The sequence below is a fragment of the Penicillium cataractarum genome, assembly GCF_028827025.1.
Source record: "Penicillium cataractarum strain IBT 29864 chromosome Unknown utg000008l, whole genome shotgun sequence".
In the NCBI taxonomy this organism is placed as follows: domain Eukaryota; kingdom Fungi; phylum Ascomycota; class Eurotiomycetes; order Eurotiales; family Aspergillaceae; genus Penicillium; species Penicillium cataractarum.
The window spans coordinates 360,391-382,144 of record NW_026622744.1 but is presented as its reverse complement, the minus strand read 5'-3'; the positions used below and the strand labels follow the sequence as shown (position 1 = coordinate 382,144).

General features: G+C 52.7%; 5 protein-coding genes across 5 annotated transcripts; 3 read left to right on the top strand and 2 right to left on the bottom strand.

Moving 5' to 3' along the window:
- Positions 1 to 15: 15 nt before the first annotated feature.
- Positions 16 to 14,766, top strand: N7496_009248 (AAA family ATPase midasin; the record flags this gene model as incomplete). The annotated part of the gene is made up of 1 exon (XM_056702162.1): positions 16 to 14,766. One exon carries the CDS (start codon positions 16 to 18, stop codon positions 14,764 to 14,766), a length of 14,751 nt encoding a protein of 4,916 aa, XP_056551162.1.
- Positions 14,767 to 15,059: 293 nt separating this feature from the next.
- Positions 15,060 to 16,247, bottom strand: N7496_009247 (PRCC domain-containing protein; the record flags this gene model as incomplete). The annotated part of the gene is made up of 1 exon (XM_056702161.1): positions 15,060 to 16,247. The coding sequence occupies one exon, from the start codon at positions 16,245 to 16,247 to the stop codon at positions 15,060 to 15,062; it is 1,188 nt and encodes a 395-aa protein (XP_056551161.1).
- Positions 16,248 to 17,123: 876 nt separating this feature from the next.
- pkaC (cAMP-dependent protein kinase catalytic subunit pkaC) lies at positions 17,124 to 18,680 on the top strand (the record flags this gene model as incomplete). Its single annotated transcript, XM_056702160.1, has 4 exons — positions 17,124 to 17,756; positions 17,897 to 18,150; positions 18,220 to 18,594; positions 18,653 to 18,680. 4 exons carry the CDS (start codon positions 17,124 to 17,126, stop codon positions 18,678 to 18,680), a joined length of 1,290 nt encoding a protein of 429 aa, XP_056551160.1.
- Positions 18,681 to 19,171: 491 nt separating this feature from the next.
- On the bottom strand, positions 19,172 to 19,546 carry tim13 (protein translocase subunit TIM13; the record flags this gene model as incomplete). The annotated part of the gene is made up of 2 exons (XM_056702159.1): positions 19,172 to 19,366; positions 19,436 to 19,546. 2 exons carry the CDS (start codon positions 19,544 to 19,546, stop codon positions 19,172 to 19,174), a joined length of 306 nt encoding a protein of 101 aa, XP_056551159.1.
- A 436-nt stretch (positions 19,547 to 19,982) lies between these two features.
- Positions 19,983 to 21,255, top strand: N7496_009244 (legume-like lectin family protein; the record flags this gene model as incomplete). The annotated part of the gene is made up of 5 exons (XM_056702158.1): positions 19,983 to 20,084; positions 20,147 to 20,170; positions 20,267 to 20,337; positions 20,401 to 20,482; positions 20,548 to 21,255. The coding sequence occupies 5 exons, from the start codon at positions 19,983 to 19,985 to the stop codon at positions 21,253 to 21,255; spliced, it is 987 nt and encodes a 328-aa protein (XP_056551158.1).
- Between the last annotated feature and the right edge of the window lie 499 nt (positions 21,256 to 21,754).

The following is a 21,754-nucleotide window of genomic DNA, read 5'->3' as shown; positions in this document are numbered from 1 at the left end:
GCGGCTGGGCTCAGCATGGATGAAAGGCCCACCTACGAGAGGACTCTCACAGAGTCCGAGCTGCTAGAGCAGCTCCCGAATGAGATCGCTAGTCTTGTTCGGTCTGCCTCAGGGACTCAGCAGCTTCACGCGCTTGCGCTTGGAGCATTAAACAGCGAATTCACAGAAACCATTTTCCGACTATACGAACCGATCGTCGTCGATCTTGCAGCTCGATGGCTTCGATCAGATATCAATGCCGATCCCATTCATATTCTGGCGGCCTTTGCCCGTATCCTACCTTTCGCGGCATACCTCCGACCTTTCGCCAGCCAGCATGCCTCGTCCCAGGCTGGAGCCCTCTCGGCCCTCGTTGGGTCGAAGGAATTGACACTGCGACAGTTGAAACCAAATGATACCCGTACATTACTCCTTGCACTCTTCCGACTACTATCGTTCGATTTGGACACCTTCGCCAAAGCCGTTTCCCCGATTCAACTCCAATCTCTGTTCCCCCACGAAGATCGAGTAATCCGATACCTTGCCGTGCGATGCTTTGCCCTCTATATGCATGCCGCCGATGCAGCTACTGAGAATATGCTGCGTGTCAACACTGGCATTGACCCTATTGAAGGAAACTGGGAAGGGATCACAATCGATTACCGACTTTTGGGCTTGTGGGAGGAACGACGATGGGAAACCCTTGAGAGGCATATCCGACAGGCGAACTTGTCACGGCCAGAGAGTGACGCGATGTCGCTGGTTGACAGCACTCGGGATGCTTTCACAGCCAGGTCTGCCGATATTTCTGGCGTCTTGATTCCTCGATTGAAAGATGCGGAGCCGTTCTCCTCTTCTATTGTGAAGACCCCCACCACGACAGCAAATATTCGCCGTATTGCAAGATCTCTTCTTGGGTTCAAGCCCATCTTGTTGGTTGGCCTGCCCAACTCCGGCAAAACATCTCTGATTAACGACATTGCCGGTGTAATGGGCCAGGCTGAGTCGATGGTAACGCTGCATCTCAACGAGCAGACCGATGCTAAAAGTCTACTCGGAATGTACGCGACATCATCTGCAACAGGCTCTTTCTCCTGGCAGCCCGGCGTGCTCACAAAAGCTGCAAGAGAAGGCCGTTGGGTTCTGATTGAAGATTTGGACCGTGCTCCATCCGAAGTCCTCGGTCTCATCCTTCCGATCATTGAGCGAGGAGAACTGACTATTGCGAGCCGAAGGGAGCGGATTAAGTGCGCAGAAGGGTTCAAAATCATTGCCACCATGAAGTCTTCTTACAACATTGCCGGAGAGGAAGTCGCGCCGAGCACCTCGATGCTCGGCAGTCGTTTGTGGCAGCGAGTACCAGTCGCCTCTCTCTCCGTGGATGAGATGCGAGATGTCATTCTGCAAAAGTTCCCCTTGCTTGAATCTCGTGTGCCAATTATAATGGAGGTTTACAAAAGGGTTTGCTCTGCCTTCCATGGTAGCTTGGCAATTAAGGGCTCCCAGGGCCGGACACCGGGCTTCCGTGATCTGATCAAACTTTGCAGTCGCTTGCACCGGAGACTACAACTTCTTGGCGCAAAGACCGGCTTTGAAGCTACCGCGGAAGGTGTCGATGATGAGATCCTCTTGGATGTGGTGGACATCTTCCTCAAGTATCTCCCTGAGAAGTCCATGCAAAGCTCTCTCGCTTCAGTCGTTGCCGAAGCTCTCCAAATCTCACCGCAACGTGCACAGTTTTGTCTTGAGGAACGTACGCCAACATATAACGACAAGAACAACTCCTTAGTGCTCGGTCGGGAGGTATTGCAGAAAATCAAAGTACCGAGTGGTGCAGCACAGAAGCTTGCCGCTGCCGCGTCACGGTTTGCTTCGACGAGGTCCGCGCTGGCTATCATGGAGCAAGTCGCTGCTTCGGTGCAGATGGCAGAACCTGTCCTGCTTGTTGGAGAAACTGGTATTGGCAAGACAACGGTGATTCAGCAACTTGCGACATTGATGCGCCAGAAGCTCACCGTCGTCAACTTGTCGCAACAATCAGAAAGCACTGATCTGCTAGGTGGATTCAAGCCTGTCAGTATTCGGACAATGGCAGTCCCAATGCTTGATGAGTTCACCCAGCTGTTCGAGTTGACGTTCTCAGCAAAGAAGAACCAGAAATTCCTTTCCTCCGTGTCTAAGAGTGTTGCTTCAGGTAACTGGGTTCGTCTTGTCAATCTTTGGCACGAGGCTGTGCGGTTGGCCAATGGGGTCTTCAATCCTGCGCGCAACAGTTCGAAAGAGGGCGAGAATGGCGATGAGCAGCAGCCAGCTAAGAAGAGGAAGCTGGACTCCCCCAGGTATCAACACCTACGACAGCGATGGGAGAGTTTCGAAGCCCAGCTTGCGGATTTCGAAGCCCAGGTATCTCAGGGCGACGCAAAGTTTGCGTTTGCCTTTGTGCAAGGAAAGATTGTCAGAGCCCTGAGGAACGGTGAATGGGTCTTATTGGATGAAGTGAACCTGGCCTCACCTGATACCCTTGAGAATATTGCCAGTCTCCTGCACCACGGCAGCGAGGGTTCCCCTTCTGTCCTGCTCTCCGAGGCCGGTGACGTGGAGCGAGTTTTCGGTCATCCCGACTTCCGCATTTTTGGTGCTATGAATCCTGCAACCGACGCCGGCAAGCGTGACTTGCCTCCTGGTCTGCGCTCTCGATTTACCGAGTTTTATGTCCATTCACCCGACACCGAGCTGGACGACCTGTTGGCCCTAATTGAGAAGTATCTTGGTAACCTGACCATGGGTGATCCACGTGCCGCGCCCGATCTTGCACAGCTATACATGGAGACCAAGAAGCTCAGCAACGAGAACAAGCTCACAGATGGCGCCGGGCAGCGACCGCATTTCAGTATTCGAACTCTCGTTCGAGCCTTGATATATGTCATTGATCATGCACATGTGTATGGCTTGCGACGAGCGATCTATGAAGGGTTCAGCATGAGTTTCCTGACTGTCTTGAGCCTGGAATCTGAACGGTCTCTTGTCCCTCTACTTGAAAAGCACATCTTTGAAAATGCAAAGAATGCGAAGTCGCTACTTGGACGAACCCCCCGACCTCCTGAGGATGGCCACGACTATGTTCAATTCAAGCACTACTGGATGCGACGTGGTCCTTTGGTCCCAGAAGAACAACCTCACTACATCATTACTCCTTTTATCGAGAAGAACCTCAAGAACTTGGTGCGAGCCAGCTCCACGCGTCGCTTCCCTGTCCTGCTGCAAGGTCCCACATCGGCAGGAAAAACCAGTATGATTGAGTACCTGGCAAAGGTCTCCGGCAACAAGTTTGTCCGCATCAACAACCATGAGCATACGGACCTGCAGGAGTATCTTGGCTCCTATATCTCTACAGACGATGGAAGCCTGCGTTACCAAGAGGGTGTCTTGGTGGAGGCTCTGCGGAATGGGTATTGGATCGTTCTTGATGAGCTCAATTTGGCACCCTCCGATGTCCTCGAGGCGCTGAATCGTCTTCTGGATGATAATCGTGAGCTCTTCATTCCCGAGACCCAGGAAGTCGTCCACCCTCATCCGAACTTCATGCTATTCGCTACGCAAAATCCTGCCGGTCTGTATGGTGGCCGAAAGGTTCTATCCCGTGCGTTCCGGAATCGTTTCCTTGAGCTTCACTTTGATGATATTCCCGAGAGCGAGCTCGAGTTCATTCTCAAAGAACGCTCTCAGATTGCTCCCTCATTTTGCACCCGAATTGTCTCGGTATATCGAAAGCTTTCCTTGCTCCGTCAATCCAACCGACTCTTTGAGCAGAAGAACAGTTTTGCCACTCTTCGTGATCTTTTCCGGTGGGCTCTTCGTGATGCAGATGACCGCGAACAGCTGGCTGTCAACGGCTATATGCTTCTTGGCGAACGTGTTCGTAACCCCCAAGAGAAAGCTGCCGTGAAAGGTGTGATTGAAGAGGTCATGAAGGTTCGTTTGGACGAAGATGTGCTTTACAGCGAGTCCCAGCTTGAGCAGAGTGTCCCGCAAATGTCTGGTCTGCCTTCTGGTATCGTTTGGACCAAGGCTATGAGGCGCCTTTTCATCCTGGTCTCTAAAGCTCTCAAGAACAACGAGCCAGTTCTCCTCGTTGGAGAGACTGGATGTGGTAAAACACAGCTTTGCCAGGCCGTTGCCGAAGCGTTCAAGCGGGAGCTGTTCATTGTGAACGCCCATGTAAACTTGGAGACTGGCGATCTAATTGGCGCTCAAAGGCCCATCCGAAACCGTGCAGCAATTGAGAAGCAACTGTTTGAAGATCTCCAGCTATTTGTCCACGGGCAGCCATCAGAAACCTTGTCACTTGAACAATTGAAGCAGGAGTTCTCCGCTCTCGATGCCCAGCAAAGACAAGAAAAGGATCAAGACCTTTTGCGCAGAATCGAGAAGAATATCATTCGATGCAACGCTCTCTTCGAGTGGTCTGACGGAAGTCTCATCACTGCTATGAAGACCGGCCAATTTTTCCTGCTCGACGAAATTTCTCTAGCTGACGATTCTGTCCTGGAGCGACTGAACAGTGTGCTGGAGCCCCATCGATCAATCCTTCTGGCTGAGAAAGGTCCTGTCGACTCTATGGTTGTGGCTGACGGAGGGTTCCAATTTTTGTCAACCATGAATCCGGGAGGTGACTACGGCAAACGAGAGCTTTCAGCTGCCCTCCGAAACCGTATGACAGAGATCTGGGCCCCTCAACTGTCCGAAGACGAGGATATTCTCCCGATTCTTCAGATGAGATTGACACTCAAAGATGAGAACATGGCAAGGTCGATGCTTCGTTTTGCGAAGTGGTTCAAGGCTACTTTCCAGAACACTTCGACTACTTCCCTTTCTCTTCGTGATCTTCTTGCCTGGGTTGACTTTGTGAACACCTGTCAAAGTGATGATACGTTGTTTGCTATCGTCCAAGGTGCAGCCATGGTCTTTGTCGATACTCTCGGTGCTAACCCAGCCGCAATGCTTGCGATTTCTTTGCACAACCTTGACGGCAATCGGCAGAAATGTTTGGATAAATTGGGTGAGCTTTTCCAGGTTGATGCCTCCAAGATTTACTGGCAATCTTCGACTGTTTCCCTTGAGCCGGGCTTCCTGCAGGTCGGTCCGTTTTCTCTCCCAACTGTTGGGGAGACAGACCCCGATCCGCAATTCACCATGGACGCACCGACCACGATTGCCAATTCAGTTAGAATCGCTCGTGGTCTGCAATCTTCCAAACCCATCCTCATGGAGGGCAGTCCCGGTGTTGGTAAAACTACACTTGTGACAGCCCTTGCCAAAGCCCTCGGCAAGCCCCTCACCCGGATCAACCTTTCGGAGCAGACAGACCTCACGGACTTGTTCGGGTCCGACGTTCCTGTTGAAGGTGGAGATGTTGGACAGTTTACTTGGCGGGACGCCCCCTTCCTGCGAGCAATGCAGCGTGGTGATTGGGTTCTTCTGGACGAAATGAACTTGGCCTCACAGTCTGTTCTCGAAGGTCTCAACTCTTGTCTTGATCACCGCCAGCAGGTCTATATCGCCGAATTGGACCAGACTTTCAAACGTCACCCTGACTTTGTCCTCTTTGCCGCCCAAAACCCCCATCACCAGGGCGGTGGAAGAAAGGGTCTCCCTGCATCCTTCGTGAATCGTTTCACTGTTGTTTACGCAGACAGCTTCACCGACGCAGATTTGAAAAAGATCTGCACAAAGCTATTCCCTGGCAGTCCTCTTTCCCAGACAGAACGCCTGGTCGATTTCATTTCCAGTCTCAACACAGCGATAGTGACTGAGCGCAGGCTCGGAGCTGTCGGTGGTCCATGGGAAGTCAATTTGCGAGACATTCAGCGATGGCTTCAGTTAGCCGACCGGGGCGATTTGCAGATCCCGACTAAGCACTTCCTGGACATCGTTATCAGCCAAAGATTCAGAAGTCAAGATGATCGTGTGCAAGTTACTCAAATTTACGACCGTATTTTCAAAGATTGCGATATTGGCCAGAAGAGTTATTTCCACAACCTGACTCCGGGTTACCTCCAGGTTGGCCTGGGTATCTTGACCAGAGATCCACTTTTGCAGCGCTCGCTTGCACCGCATATGAAGATTCTCCCCAATGATCTTCATATCCTCGAGTCTCTCATCCTGTGCATTGACAACTCATGGCCCAGTATTCTCGTTGGTCCGGCTGGGTGCGGCAAGACGACCTTGATCAAGAAGCTTGCAGCTATCAATGGTGCAAACCTGGAGGAGCTCGCTCTGAGCGCCGATACAGACACCATGGACCTGATTGGTGGTTTTGAGCAAATCGACCATAGACGAGAGGTCTCATCCTTCATCCATGATGTCGAGATCTTCTTGCGCAACCAGATCATCCATTCTTTCGCGTCCGGGGACGTCTCCGAGTCTGTGGCTTTGGCTCTTCAGATCTGCCAACACTTCCAAAGTCCAGAAACATCGCTTGAGACCGTGGTCTCATCGCTGTCAGATCTGTGCCAGTCATTCTCTGATGCAACCCTGCAACAATTCCTCGAGAGAGCCCAGAATTTATTGGATACCATCCGCAATACTGATAAGATGAAGGTCGGCTTTGAGTGGACTGAGGGTGTTCTGACAAGGGCCGTTCAGAATGGATCCTGGGTCATTCTTGACAACGCAAATCTGTGTAACCCGTCCGTTCTGGACAGACTGAACTCACTCACCGAGCCCAACGGCACCCTGATCCTGAATGAACAGCGAACCGAGGATGGATCGGCTCGCATCATAACTCCTCATCCCAACTTCCGCCTCTTCATGACCATGGACCCACGCCATGGAGAATTGTCTCGTGCCATGCGAAATCGATGCATTGAGATCTGCTTCATGCCAAGCGAGAACCAGGAGTTCTCTATTACGACAGGGCCGTCATATACGTGCGAGTCGGCGCTCTATCGGCTTCGTCATGTTTGGAGTTCGCAAACAGCGTCATCATCTGCCACCACTGACAATTCGTTGGAAATCTGTCTGGACCATCTTTCCCCCGCAGATCTTGTCTATCTGCAGAAGTCTCCCGGCACATTCTTGCCCAATCATGCCGAAAGTAGTTTGGAGAAACTTGCTACTACCAACACCTTGCAGCGATACATTTCCATCCTCCAGGAAAATGATCAGTGGAGACCCCTCAACTTTGTCGCTACCGATATCAACATGGCTGGAGCCTCTCTCAGCATCAAGGGCGAACTGCAGCCCATTCACCCTCTGGTCAACGAGCCACTTCTTTCAGTTACTGGAGGCAGTGACTACCGCTCTAGTATGGTTGTCTTAGCCTACCTCGAAGAGTTCAGACTCGACCTTCATCGCCTCAAGCAACGCTTGGTCCACTCCAATGACTCTGCAAACCAACTCAAGCCGAGTCAAATGACACGACTGGAGCGTTCCCTGGCCTCCAGCCGGATTCAATCCCTGATGAAGGACACAACTCAGCCCGTCGGCAGCTTCCTGTCCGATTGCGGCCAGGCTTTGTATGATTATATTCAAAGCCTGGACGAGGCTGGCCTTGGATCGCCAGAGATTGTGGCTGCTCTAAGAACGGTCATCTCCCTGTGCTGGGACATCTACAAGGCGACCGATGTGAATCAGGTCAACGAGGGTGAATTCCAAGTTTACCTGCAGATTGGAAGAAGGGTGTGCGCATCCCTCTTCGAGACATCTCCCTCACTGAAGCCTTTGGAAAGATCGCTCTCCAATGCCCTTGCTCGCTTCCAAGCTGGGTGGGCTCTTACTACGGGCCTCAGTATGCAACGAATCTGGGATTCCTGGAGACATGTCACACCCTCATCACAAGAGCAGCTGAAGTCGTTGATCGAGCTAGAGAGTACCGTGTCTGACTTTACCAGCCTGGCGTTGCAGACCCGCGTTGAGGTCTCTCAGCTGAGTAATGTCTGGAACTCGTTGATTGATGCGCAACGCTTCATTCTGCTAGACGGCGCGGACGGAGATCTGCTTCTCGAAGGCATCAAGCAGACCGTGGCCGAGCTTGGTCAAGCCGTCCGCCGCTCTGATTCTGTCCAGTACCCCTATTTCTCGCAGGAGTTTGAAGCGATTTGCCAGTATCATGACATCTCGTCGTTTGGCACTGAGAAGGCTGTTCAGACAGTGGTGCCCTTACTTGCTGGTCGCCGTGCACGGTCGCTCGACTCTTCGATCACCCAAAGTCGGGTTCCGGAGTTGCTTCACAGAATCGCTCTGTCTTCGGGTGCAGGAAAGGACTCTAGTTCCCCATTGGCGATTGGTGGAGTTATCTCACTGTCCCTGTTGGACCGGTTGACATCCGTCGGTGACACGACACTCGGTCAAATGGATTTGCTCCAGGCAGAGAAGCAGGCGCTGTCCAAGGCTCTCTCAGTGAGCAGTAGGCAAGTCGCGACAGAGCAGTCTATGATTCTCAGCCGTGCCCTGGCAGCCGTGGCCGCTGAGCTTGTCTCTTGTCACAGTGAATTCCTTGATGTCGAGTCTGCTGGTCGTCTTGTTTCCATTCTTCGATCCATTGAATCAGGAGAGGTCATTGAGAATGGGGCAAATGTTTCAACCACAGTCGATCCCAGTCTCGCAGAGGAACATTATTTCAGGAACCTGGCTCAGAAGGCCTTGCCGGCTCTCCTTTCCTCGCTGACCTCGGTCTCCAATGGCCAGCATACTGTCCGCTTCACTGGACTCGCAACGGTACAGCTAGCCGTCATCCTCCTCCGCCTCTTTGTCCCAGACAAAGCCTTTGATCCTTCACTTGGCCTTGTTGTCCAACGCAAGCGACACTATCAACGTCTCGATGAGATTAGTGCGAAGTCCAATGCCATTCTTGCCTTCGAAAGCACATTCTCTGGTCAACCATCCAACCTGCGATCCCTTCTTCTACAGCAGGAGATCCAGGAACTAGGATCTGCCCCGCCTCCCTCATCAGTGACTCGCCCCGAGCAATCTGAACTGAGCTTATTGCATGGAGAGTTCCTGAACTTGATCAATTCCGTCCTCAACCGGAACCCAGAGACGATGGTTGGTTCACCTGGAAGCATTTCGGAATCCCGGGAAATGATTCAGCTTCTACGTGATAACATCGCTCAGCTTAGCACTCGCCTCAGCACATACTATCGATCCTACGACGACATCACCGTACCGGTTGTACGCTTCCTCCAACTTCTCGATGTTGGCCTGTTCCTGGCCACTAGCGAAGACGATCACTCCGGAAATACCCGAGATATCCAATCTCTGAGCAAGTGCACACCGTTCTTGGGCGGTACTCTCCATCCTGTTCTTTCTGACAGCAATGCACCTTTGCCTTCGAACCAAAGCAATGCTGTGGAGATGAGACTGCACGAATTGTCCGCTTTGTGGACGGCTAAGGATGCGGATCCCACGATGCTCGATATCAAGTCAGGCCGTGAAACTATTCGACGCATTTTCTCTGATTTCCACTACTTGTGGAAAACTCAGCTTCGAGAGGACCAGGAGAAGGAAGCCGAAAAGTCCGAGCTCTACCGCTATCGAGGCTCGTGGGAAGATGAAGAGGAGGTCAACGAAGCTGAGCTGCACCAGCTCTTCCCAACTTACGATGAAGGGGCTTCTGAAACCCAGGAAGTTGGCCGAGTTGACCCCCGCATGATTGCCGTACGACTCTCCTCTCTTCATGCCAGAATTGTCGGTGCTCACCGTACTGGTGAAGCACTCCCTACTTTTGTTAAGGAATCTGCCCGCCTCCTGGGAAGAATGTGGGCTTCTAACAAGAGCTCCTTTGCTCCCGTTTCACCGCAACACCACCTTCCTGCTGTCTTCCTACTTCTTGAAGATGTCATGGGTGAGGGATCTCAGGATAAGCAGAAGAATTACAACTTCTACACCGATTCGAACCTTGGCGAAGCTAGAAAGCTGGTTGACCTTGCACTTTCGGTTCAATCTCGCTTTGCGCAGATCCAGACTGCCTGGCCCGAGCATGCCGTTCTCCAAGATGTCATCACCTGCTGCTCGGAGATTCTCCAGTTCAAGCATACTGAACCTGTCGCCAAATTCCTGACGAAGCTCGAGAAGCTCCATTCGTTTGTGCATGAGTGGCAGCTGGTCGCCAGCCGGGAATACTCGGCCGCACCCTTATACGACGAGATTACAGCAACGACCATCGGCTGGCGTCGCCTTGAACTGTCCACATGGGCGAAGCTCCTGGATCTTGAGAAGGATCGATGCGACGAGAATGTTAGCTCTTGGTGGTTCGTTGCATACGAAGCGCTTCTGGCCGTACCACTGCAGATGGCAGAGTCTGGTGAGCAAGACATGAGTGAGCACATTCAGGGTGTCATCTCAACTCTGGAGCAATTCTTCAACTCCACTTCTCTGGGTCAATTCACTCGTCGCCTCCAACTTGTTTCAGACTTCCAGGCACTGCTCGTGGCATTCGTCACTGACCATGCTTGTCTGGCGCCGCTCGTGTCTGCACTCAGCAATTTCCTGGCCCATTTCAAGCCTTTTGAGCCGTCGGTTGACAAGATCCTCCAGGAAAAGAGATCTGCCCTGGAGAAAGATATCAAGGAGCAGATTCAATTAGCCAGCTGGAAGGATATCAATATCGTTGCCCTTAAGGAGAGTGCTCGGAGGTCACATGTCAAGTTGTTCAAGCTGGTTCGCAAGTACCGAGAGGCTCTCGCACAGCCAATTCAACCGGTTCTTGAACAAGGCCTTCCTGAATCCGGAGAGTCCGTGACCGAATCAAGCATTGAGGACAAAGCTCTACCAACAGCATTGTTCCCGGAAGTCTTGCCCATCTGTCAGTCAAACAAGAGGCTGTGGTCCTCCAGAGCTCTCCGATTCCAGAACCCGGACGGTACCGCTCGCAACATGATGAATCTATATTCCTCCATTCCATCCGAGTTTGATATTGCCAAGGATCTCGAAGGGTTCACCGTTTCCATCATCGAGGGTATCAACGAGTTCAAGTCCTTGACCCCCAAGACTCTGACCGAAGATAACAAAGACGATGTCCAGCATCTTAAGGTTCAGAAGCGTCGCCTCTACGCTGATACCCTGAAGCGTCTCTTTGAGATGGGTGTCAAGCGCAATGCTGGCACCAGTCTGATTGAAGCTCAAGTTACCCTTGCCCAGGTGATCTCAACCAGTGCTGCCTTTGAATCCAATGCCGCGGCTCAAGGCTCAGTCCGAAGTGCCGATTCGTACTTCCACAGGCTTCTTGATCTCGTGCCCCGTGCTCGTCTGGCCTCGCGCAATTACTCTGATGAGCTCAGCAATGTCGAAGTTTCTCGCAGCATGGGCTCAATTGAGCACCTCCTGTTCATCATTCGACGCCAGAGAGGTGTCCTCTCCCCAGCACTGTCTGAACTAGGAGCTCTCAAGGCTACTCTCGACAAGGCCCGGCACTTGTGGACCATCGGCTCGGACTCGCTCATCAAGGCTGGCGCGTCTGCTGGCGAGGAACTGCTCGGTTTGACCCGAGTTGTCTCCTGGCTCAGCCCAATCCTTGGACTTGCATCGACCATTATTGACGTGCACTCCAAATTCTCGGGCCTTCCTGCGACCTCCCTTTCCCAAGAGTTGAAATCCAGAAGGGCTGCATTCGACGATCTCCGCCAATCGCTGCAGTCGCAACCTTCTCTGCCATCTGGAATTGCCTCCACTATTCAGAAAGAGCTCATTCAGCGTACGTGGTCATCGCTCGCCCAGCTTGAGGCTGACCTGAAGACATGGGTTCAGGATCGTCCCGAGCTTTCTTTCGCTTTGGAACAAATTGATCCATGGCTTCAGACCAGCAGCGTTCCCTCTGCTGGCCTGCTCGGAAAGGGTACCGTGCCAATTCAAGCCTTTGATGACAGTCTCCTGTCTGCCGTTGACAAGATGCTTGTTGGCCTGCAGCAGCTGAAGGAGGTTCCTACCACGATCACTTTTGATGGCCTCATGACACGAAGTGACGAGTTCTTCTCCCGAGCGTCCCGAGCAGTCCATCTCAACGAGATCACATCATCGCTGGCTGAAGTTCTTAACAAACTGCAAAATCTCCAAGACAAGTCCTCCAGCGTCCTTCCCATGGCAGCAGCTTTGGTTGCCAGTATCCTGCCCATCGCTACCCAGTATTATCAAATCTGCCAGGATCTGACTGATCGCTTCATTTCGGTTCACCGGGAGGTCTGCAAGACTTCTTACATTTTGACCAAAACCTTCACTCAGGTCGCAGCCGAAGGATTCTGCAGCCCTGCTGAAGCATCCCAGGACGAAGGCAAAGAGGGCAAGATGGAGAGCGGAACTGGTCTTGGTGATGGCGAGGGTGCAGAAGACATCAGCAAGGACGTTGGTGATGATGAGGATCTTTCAGAGCTCGCCCAACAAGCTCAGAAGGAGGATGCGGAGAAGGACGAAATGGAAGACTCTGCCGACGCTGTCAATATGGACCAAGAAGAGCTTGAAGGTGAAACCGGCGACCACAAAGAAGAAGAAGGCGACGAGGACGACAAGGACGATAATGATGAAGACGAAGACGACGACATTGACGAGGAAGTTGGCAGCGTTGATGACCTCGATGCGGGTGCCGTCGACGAGAAGCTATGGGATGGCGCCAACGATGAACAGCAGAAGGAGACAGAGAACGAGGAAGGAAAGGGCCAAGCCGATGATGATCAACAGGCCGCTGCACAAGAGCAGAAGAAGGACGGAGAAGAGGGTCCCAAGGGTGAGGAAGAGGAGGGAGATGAAGAGGATGATGAGGAAGAAGCCCCCGATGACGAGGGCGAGGCCATCGGCCGCGAAGACATGGATGTCACTGATCCCCAGACTAAGGAGGAAGAGACTTTGGAGCTTCCCGAAGAGATGCAGCTGGACGGCGATGATCAAGGAGATGGAGATGAAGGCGAGGATGACGATGGAATGGATGATCTCTCCGACATGGGTCCCCTTCCCGAGGATGAGCAAAAGGCCGAGGAGCAGGACGGTCAGGATGGTGATGAGGATGTCGATATGGCACCCGATGAACAGGCTCCTGGCGAGGATGAAGAGATTGGTGAGGAGGGTGAAGAGACCAACGAAGGCGAAGGACAAGAGGAAGAGAATGAAGCCGGTGGTGAAGAGCCGGAAGAGCCAGAGCACGACGAGTTCCTTGCTCAACGAGATGACAATGAAAATGCCGGTGACGAGGTTGCCCCCAGTGATGCCGTGAACGGTGGCCTTGCTGCCGACCAGGATCAGAACGAAGACAAGGGTGCCTCCGGCGATGCCCAGCAGGAGAGCGGCTCCAGCGATCCCAATGCCAATGCTGACCAACAAACCGGTGCTGCCAAGGAGAGCGAGGAGAGCAAACGCAGCCGAGATGCTGGTGGTGCTGAGGACTCGGCTCCCAATGAGCCTCAGATGCAAGCCTTTAAAAAGCTCGGAGACATCCTTGAGCAATGGCACCGCCGCCAGAAGGAGGTGCTGAATCCGTCCCAAGAGGAAGATGACTCGCAACCTCTGCCTCAAGACACCGACATGGCGGATGCCGATTTCGAGCACCTCAAGGACGACGATGATGTGGCCGATACGCAGGCTCTGGGTCAGGCAAATGAAGACCAAGCCAAGGGTCTTGATCAGAACAAGGGTGTCGAGTCCGAGAACCAGCCAGGAGATAACGAGGCTCTCCCTGATGTCTCGGACGAGCTTCAAGACGCGCTGGACAACCAACTTCAAGACGAGATGCAGATCGACCGCGAACCCGTTCCCACCGACGGTCAGACTGCTGGAGCGTTTATCCCCGGCGATCGTACGTCCCGAGACCATGCTGATGGAGCTCCCGGTGCCGAAGACGTCAATGAAGAGCTGGATGAAGTCGACTCGCAACTCGCGGCCATCCACCTCTCATCCACCCTCCCACCCCTGACCCCCGAGTCCGAAGCCCGTCGTCTCTGGTCGCACTATGAAAACGCCACCAATGACCTCTCCCTCTCTCTGACTGAACAACTCCGTCTCATCCTGGCGCCCACAATGGCCACCAAACTCCGCGGCGATTTCCGCACCGGCAAGCGTCTCAACATCAAGCGCATCATCCCATACATTGCCTCCCAGTACAAGCGTGACAAGATCTGGATGCGCCGCTCCATCCCCTCCAAGCGCAACTACCAAATCATGCTTGCCGTCGACGACAGCAAGTCCATGCTCGAGAGTGGCTCTGGCCAGCTTGCCTTCGAGACCCTAGCCCTCGTCGCAAAGAGTCTGAGCATGCTGGAAGCCGGCGATCTATGTGTGCTGGGCTTCGGTAATGAAGACCACGTCCGTGTCGCGCACGAGTTTGGCAAGCCGTTCTCCTCCGAGGCTGGTATGCAGGTCTTCCAACACTTCAGCTACCAGCAGACCGGTACCAATGTGCGCAAGTTGATTGCCGATTCGATCGCGCTCTTCCGCGAGGCTCGCTGGAAGCGTTCTCCCGGCTCTGGCTCCGCCGATCTGTGGCAGCTTCAGCTCATCATCTCCGATGGTATCTGTGAGGATCACGATATGATCCGTCGTCTTGTGCGCCAGGCTCTCGAGGAGCGCATTATGATTGTCTTTATCATCGTCGATGCTGTCAAGGGCAGCTCTATTCTTGATCTCTCGCAGGCTAGCTTCGAGGCTGACCCTGATTCTGGCGGTGAGATGAAGCTCCGGATGAAGCGTTACCTCGAGGGCTTCCCCTTCCCTTACTACCTGGTTGTTCGTGATGTACGTGAATTGCCTTCCGTTTTGGCGACTGCGCTTAAGCAATGGTTTGCCGAGGTTGTGGATGTGTCTTCATGATCTACATTGAAAAGTGGATTTGCAATATTGGGCGTTATTTCTGTATTTAGGGACAAGGCGTTTTGGGCTTTTTGATGTATATGATAGATTTTCTAGATCCAGTTTGTACATGAACGTGAATTACTGTTTGTGAAAATGGTTCCTTCCGATATTGTAGTAGGCTTTTGGATATAGTGATATGTAACTGATAGGATCATATTGGTATTGGTATTGGTATCTCGAGAATAATGTAGTGCAATGCTTTGCAAAGGGCAAAGAATAAAAATACAGGCTGTAGTATGCTAAATCTACCACTACCATCCATACTTGGAACCAGCTTCCTTCTTGTTCCTCCTTCCAGTGGCAAAGCTCTCCTCCAGAGCATCCTTCTGACTGCTCGCGGCATTGACCAGCTGCTGCAAGGTATGCTTGCCAGGAGCGATAGCACGGACGGGATTGTGCTGTGTAGCAGCGAGTTCGGCCTCGCTGATAGCTTGGTTCGAGGCATACTCTTTATCCGTGTTGAATGTGAGGATGCGGGAGTCGGCTGAGGGGGCATTGCGGCCGAAGAGTTGCCGGCGTTCGGATTTGGATAGGTTGAGGTCATTGGCGATTGTGTCCAGGGAGGACGATACGGAAGCATTGGTTGGATAGTATGCTGCGTCGGTAGGCATGGACTCTGGTACCAGCGCTGGGTCCGTTGCCGCAGCCTCGGTACCGGTGTTGTAAACCAAAGGCTCGTAGGTTCCCGTGGTCGTCGAAGCCGTCTCTGTCGCAGCTGTGTCATCGGATAATAGCGAGAATAGGCTGAATTTTGGTTTGGGTGGCGCGAGAGCAGGAGCTGGTGCTGTCGATTGTTCTGCCACAGCTTCTACTGGCTTTGCCGCTGCAGGAGCTGGTGCCGAAGGTGTGGGCTGAGACGCGACCTTGGTGGTCGTCTTTTTCTTCTTTTGATTTCGTGCGACAGATAGTGGCCGGAACATCATAGGGTTTCCTTGGAGCTTGACTTCTCCAGCCTCTGTCTTCTTCATTGGCAGGTCTGATGTACTCTCCGAGCTGCCAGCGACAGGACTGATCCCATCGCCCGTACTAGTGTCATCCTCAAGTGCCCGACTATTCCTCATCTCCGCATCTGCGGAGCGGTCAAACCCAGGCTCAGCACCAGTCTTTAAACTGAATATCTTGCGCGTGGATGCTATCGGTACTTTCTTCTCAGCCACCCGCTTGGGCGCGGGCAGGAACGAGTTGAAGCCCGAGAATGCACCTCCCGAACCTCCTCCCAGCCTGGCCTTCTTGCGCGCGGGTCCATCATCACCATCTGCGTCTGTAGGACCTTCGGGTTTCAGCTCCGGCAGAGCGACGCGAATCTTGCGCGGGTTGCCGCGATCGACTTGGAAGCCGGTGCTTGCATCGGGTTTCTTGGATTTCTCGACGGGAGGTGCGGGGGTGGTATCTGGCTCGGTGTCAGAGGCCTCGGAGTCGGAATAGGCTACGAGCGCCATGTTTTGGAGGGAGGTCGAAGGGGGGAGAGTTTAGTATTTTTTGGTCCCTGTTGTCGGTTCGTTCCACCTTTTCAGTTGCTTGTGTCATCGGACAAATTGGAGGCGGCGATAAGAGTTACATTGACACCTAAGCCATCAGGCATACATAATCCAGGGTATTGGCCGTGGATGCCTGAACTTTAGGGCTGGTAAGTTTCATAATCGGACTCGGGCGACTCCAATCGGACCAAAAGTGATGAGCGAGTCGATTATTCGTCTCCAAAACCCTAAATGACCGCAGACTTTTTTCTTCTAAACTCTGCCACCCCAAATGCGAAGCCATTGAGGCTCGGGAGGAACGGGATGGCACCCTCGCAGAGTCGCAGCAGGCCGGGGTGGTCGACACCACTTAGTAACGTCATCGGCGTCATCCGGTTTCTCCGTTTCAATGGGAGAGTGGGAAGCTCATTATTGCTTATGTTACGATGGATAGTGAGGGGAGATTAAGAGCACGGGCTATGTAGGATGAAATCGACTAGACGGGTAGAAAGTATGCAGTTAATTTAACTCCCCCAGACAAAGGAAGCTATAATTGCGCAGCCACACACGCACGTTGATCACAATAATGCGCCCACTATTGATTTGAGGAACACGAAAGGAGATAAGACTCGAGGGAATCAAGTAGTAGAAGTATCGTATTAATGATAGTATATAATTCCATAGAAAGGAATGAAATGATAAGAATAAGACTCGAGTAATGAATGGTCCACCACCAGCAGAAAGATCAATGCGTCATTCTGGCCGCCCCTCCCCACCTTCTTTCCACCACCACCACCCCCCAGCCCGTCCATCTTCTCTTTCTATGGCCCTCGCCCTCTCTCTCCCTCGCTGTCCTCCATGCCGAGCTTAGGAGGTCTCTTGAAGAAGCGGCGAACGAAGGATTCTCAAACCCTCGCGTCGGAGCTGCCTGTATCCTCCGAACCCAACCACTCTACTGTCCCCGATTCCCACTCCCACGATTCCTCCGAAGGCGCCTCCATGCAACCCGCCGGGAGCTCACAAGAACCTCCGCAGCAGTCCAACAATGCCGCCAGCATTAACAACCTCATAAATACCCCGGCCAATGCCTCTGAGGCCCACGGCTCTGCCCATCATTCAAATGCTGGGCAAGCTCACGCCCAGCAGGCCCACCAGCAGCAGCCGCTGAAACAAGAGCGCACGACCAAGGGCAAGTACTCTCAAGAGGACTTCCTGCTGCAGCGTACTCTCGGTACCGGTAGCTTCGGTCGGGTTCATCTCGTACAATCTAAACACAATCATCGCTTCTATGCGATGAAAGTGCTCAAGAAGGCCCAGGTGGTCAAGATGAAACAGATCGAGCACACCAACGACGAGCGCCGAATGCTCAACCGTGTCCGGCATCCGTTCCTGGTCACCCTCTGGGGAACCTGGCAGGACTCGCGAAACCTGTACATGGTGATGGACTTTGTCGAGGGTGGTGAGCTATTCAGTTTGCTGCGGAAATCACAAGTGAGTAGTGGCTCTCTTCGCCCTTGATTGTCCGCCCCCGCTTCCTTGCCATCGCGATCCCTCCCACCTCTTGGTCTTCCCACTCCCCGCACGCCAATCATATCGCTAACATTTACGTTTTCCTCTCTCTCTTCCTACAGCGATTCCCCAATCCAGTTGCTAAATTCTATGCGGCGGAAGTCACGCTGGCTTTGGAGTACTTGCACTCCCATCAAATCATCTATCGTGACCTGAAGCCGGAGAATCTCTTGCTGGACCGTCATGGTCATTTGAAGATTACCGACTTTGGCTTCGCGAAAGATGTGCCCGATATTACCTGGACGCTGTGCGGTACTCCCGACTATCTAGCCCCCGAGGTAGTCTCCTCCAAGGGTTATAACAAATCCGTCGACTGGTATGTTTGCCCTCGGCTGTGTCCCCCTTAATCTATTCTCACATGCCTTATCTAACTCTTGGTCACTAGGTGGTCATTGGGAATTCTTATCTTCGAGATGTTGTGTGGATTCACTCCATTCTGGGATAGCGGGTCCCCAGTGAAGATCTACGAGAATATCTTGCGCGGCAAGGTCAAGTATCCGCCGTACCTGCACGACGACGCCGTCGACCTGCTGTCACGGTTGATTACTGCCGATTTGACCAAGCGTCTGGGTAACCTGCACGGGGGCCCTGAGGATGTCAAGAACCATGCGTGGTTTGCCGAGGTCACTTGGGACCGACTGGCTCGTAAAGATATCGATGCACCCTATATCCCGCCCATTCGAGGTGGCCAAGGTGATGCAAGCCAATACGATAAATATCCCGAAGAGACAGAGCACTACGGCATTGAGGGTGAAGATGCGTACGTTTTGTCTTTCCCCCTGAAGTATCCATCAATGACTCTACTGACACGGTCTCAGCTACGGCCATCTCTTCCCCGATTTCTAAGAGTGCTTGTATGATTTATGACGAGATGAAAGGCTCGCGCAAGGGCGCGAGATTTGGAATTCGCACTGGGGCGCCCGTTGGAGTCGCCGTGAAAAACCGGAGTGATCTTATATCTATGGAAACCCTTACCGATCTCATTTATAGCAATTGGACTCGAAGTTTTGTTTCTTCAATGTTTCTCTGTGGAATCGCTTTGGGGTCTAGGGGGGGGTGGTTATCTCTTTTAGTGATTGTTGGAATTGGCTTTTTTGAATTTTTTTTGGTCTTCTTGAATTTTGTCTCGATATACAAGGGGGATTGGTCCTTAATTCCTCTATATCCCGAACCCAAAGATCTTTTGCCCATAATGTACACGGGCTCTTTGGCCGTTTCTTATTCGTACACGGATCCCTTCATTGGATCATCGTCATTTCCGTCTTTTGCCGTAGTTGACGTTACGTCTCGATGGGATGGAAATGTGGAGTTGGTGAAATTCGATTTTGCCTCGTCTCTTACAGAGACAGACCGGCGACATCACCGCCCATCTTCTTCCTCTCCTCATTCATGCGGTGCATGTAGCTGCGGCTGACGACGTTCCACATGTTGATGTACTTGTCCATGCAGCTGGACATGCAGGCGTTCTCCTTGGAGGAGAGGGAAGAGCCGGGGGCGGGGACACAGGCGTCGAAGCAGTTCTCGTTGATTTTCTAGTTCCGAAGGTGTTAGCATATGCATAGGGCGAAGGGAAGAGCTCAAGGGCAGAAACGGTGACGTACTCCGATGAGAGCGCGGGCATTGTTCATGGCCGCCTCCTGCTGAACCTGCTGCAGGAGGGCAGTCTTGATGTCCTCGTTGGACTTGGGAGCGCTGGAACCAAGGAAAGACATGATGGATGGAGTTGTGGAGATGTGTGAAAGGTATGAATGGGGAAAGAAAGATGGTCAAGAGAGATTCGCGGAAATCTGAGAGGCCGAGCTTTGAGTGGCTGGTGCGGGCAAAAGGCCTGCGCCACATGGGCCAAATAGTGGACACCTTACAGTAGGAAGCATCACAAGAGAGACAAGTACACTTTATACCTTCAATTACCCACTTCCTCCTCTTCTCTCCTTGTTGAGAACTTTCGACTGCCACTCTCTCTTTCTCGTCAACTTTTTGCCCTTCTCTCCTTCTGCTTTTTACTATTTACTTCCTTTACTCTACCGTGGGTACTCCGGGGTCCTGGCGACACCGTTCACCTACTCCCCTTCGAGAGACCCTTCCCCCCCCCCTCCCACCCCCGTTCGCTCCTTGAGCTGCCCTCCATTGGGCCCTTAATTCAACACAATGCGTTTCCCGAGCTTGTCTTCTCTGCTGTGCCTGGCCGGCTTGGCCTCCGTCCCCGTCAATGGCTATGCAGGCGACGACCCCAACATTAAAAGCATCCCGGTAGGTTGCTGTTTGTCTATGCGCTTGCGCCACCGAGGTACTAATATTTCTATGTTTTCCAGCTCCGAACCCACAGCCTTGCGCCGGTATGAGATCCCTCGAGCTTTGTGAGCTTGGATATGCTGTGTTTAGCAAGCTCCGAAAAATGTGGGGGAATTCGACCTTGTTGACAAGCTGGATAGCCATACCTTGATTCGGACTTCCAAAGCCGCTGGTTCGACTTCGGAGGAGATACCGTGATTCGCGCTGACAAGTAGGTGTTTACCTATGCCGTGGGAATATTTCTTGCTCTTTGCGACTAATCAACATGCTCTAGGTATATTCGTCTGACCGCAGACCGCCCGTCGCAGCAAGGATGGATCTTCTCTCGAGTGCCTCTGACCGCAACCAATTGGGAGGTGAGACCTACCAGCCATTCTCCAACACTCGCCAACGCAATGTCAAAGCTCACTGTCCTCTCCAGATTGAACTTGAATTCGAGGTCCACGGCAACGGCAACCTCCACGGCGATGGCTTCGCCCTCTGGCTCACCAAGCAGCGCGCCACTCAAGGCCCCGTCTTCGGCTCAACCGACCGCTTCGAAGGTCTCGGTATCTTCGTCGACACATACAAGAACAACCGTCCCGGCGTCTCCTTCCCCTACGTCATGGCCATGATGGGCGATGGCTCGACCAGCTACGACCAGGCTCACGACGGCAAAGCCAACGAACTGGCTGGCTGCTCGGCTCGTGGTCTCCGCAACGCTCCCGTCCCCACCAAGCTCCGCCTTACCTACTTCCAGGACAAGTCCCTGACTTTGGACCTGCAGTACAAGACTGAGGATACCTGGACTAACTGCTTCACCCTCAACGCCGAGGATGCTAACATTGCCATTCCATCCGTCGCTTACCTGGGTCTCTCCGCCGAGACTGGTGAGCTGAGCGATAACCACGACATCGTCTCTCTCAAGGCGGAGAACCTGTACGCCCTGAACCGCAACGCTGGTAGCAAGGACTCCGACGGTCCTAAGAGCCGTGGCCGTGGTGGCAGCGGCAGCAGCCGCTCCAGCCAGAAGGAGTCCGGCAGCTGGTCTTGGTTCTTCTTCAAGATCGTCCTTTTCCTCGGTGCCTGCGTCGGTGGTTACTTCGGCTGGACAATTTACCGGACGAAGGCTCGGGCTTCGCGGTTCTAAGGAGTATTTTGTTGAACGAGTGCATATCAAAACAAACCAAATCGACAAAAAAGAAAAAAGGACAAATACTTGTGCCTGTTACTTATTTTCTCTCTCTATCTCCCCTATCTGTTGTTTTCTTGGCTGTCGAACGATTGGGTCTTGCATAGCCTTTGATGTTTCTTTTTCGTGGTTACTTTGCGTTGAGGCAGTTTCTCTGTTCTATCTTGAAATGAATCCAGTCATGATTAGTTCGTTACTTGCATTTCGGTGGGAATCTATCTCGGATTGGACTCGACTAGTTGCGTTTTATTATAACACTCGGCGAGTCTTGCATGGAATATGCAACGAGGCTCCATTGTTCAAGGTCTCGGGACCGCTATTTTGCAGACTTGCAATAGCCTATTTCTCGGGTTTCAAAAGGGACTGGATCATAGTAATGTATGTGGGCCACTACCATTTCATTCGTTCTTCGCACTTGAGACTCTCTGGTAGTAGAATATCTGGTTCCCTTCCTGCT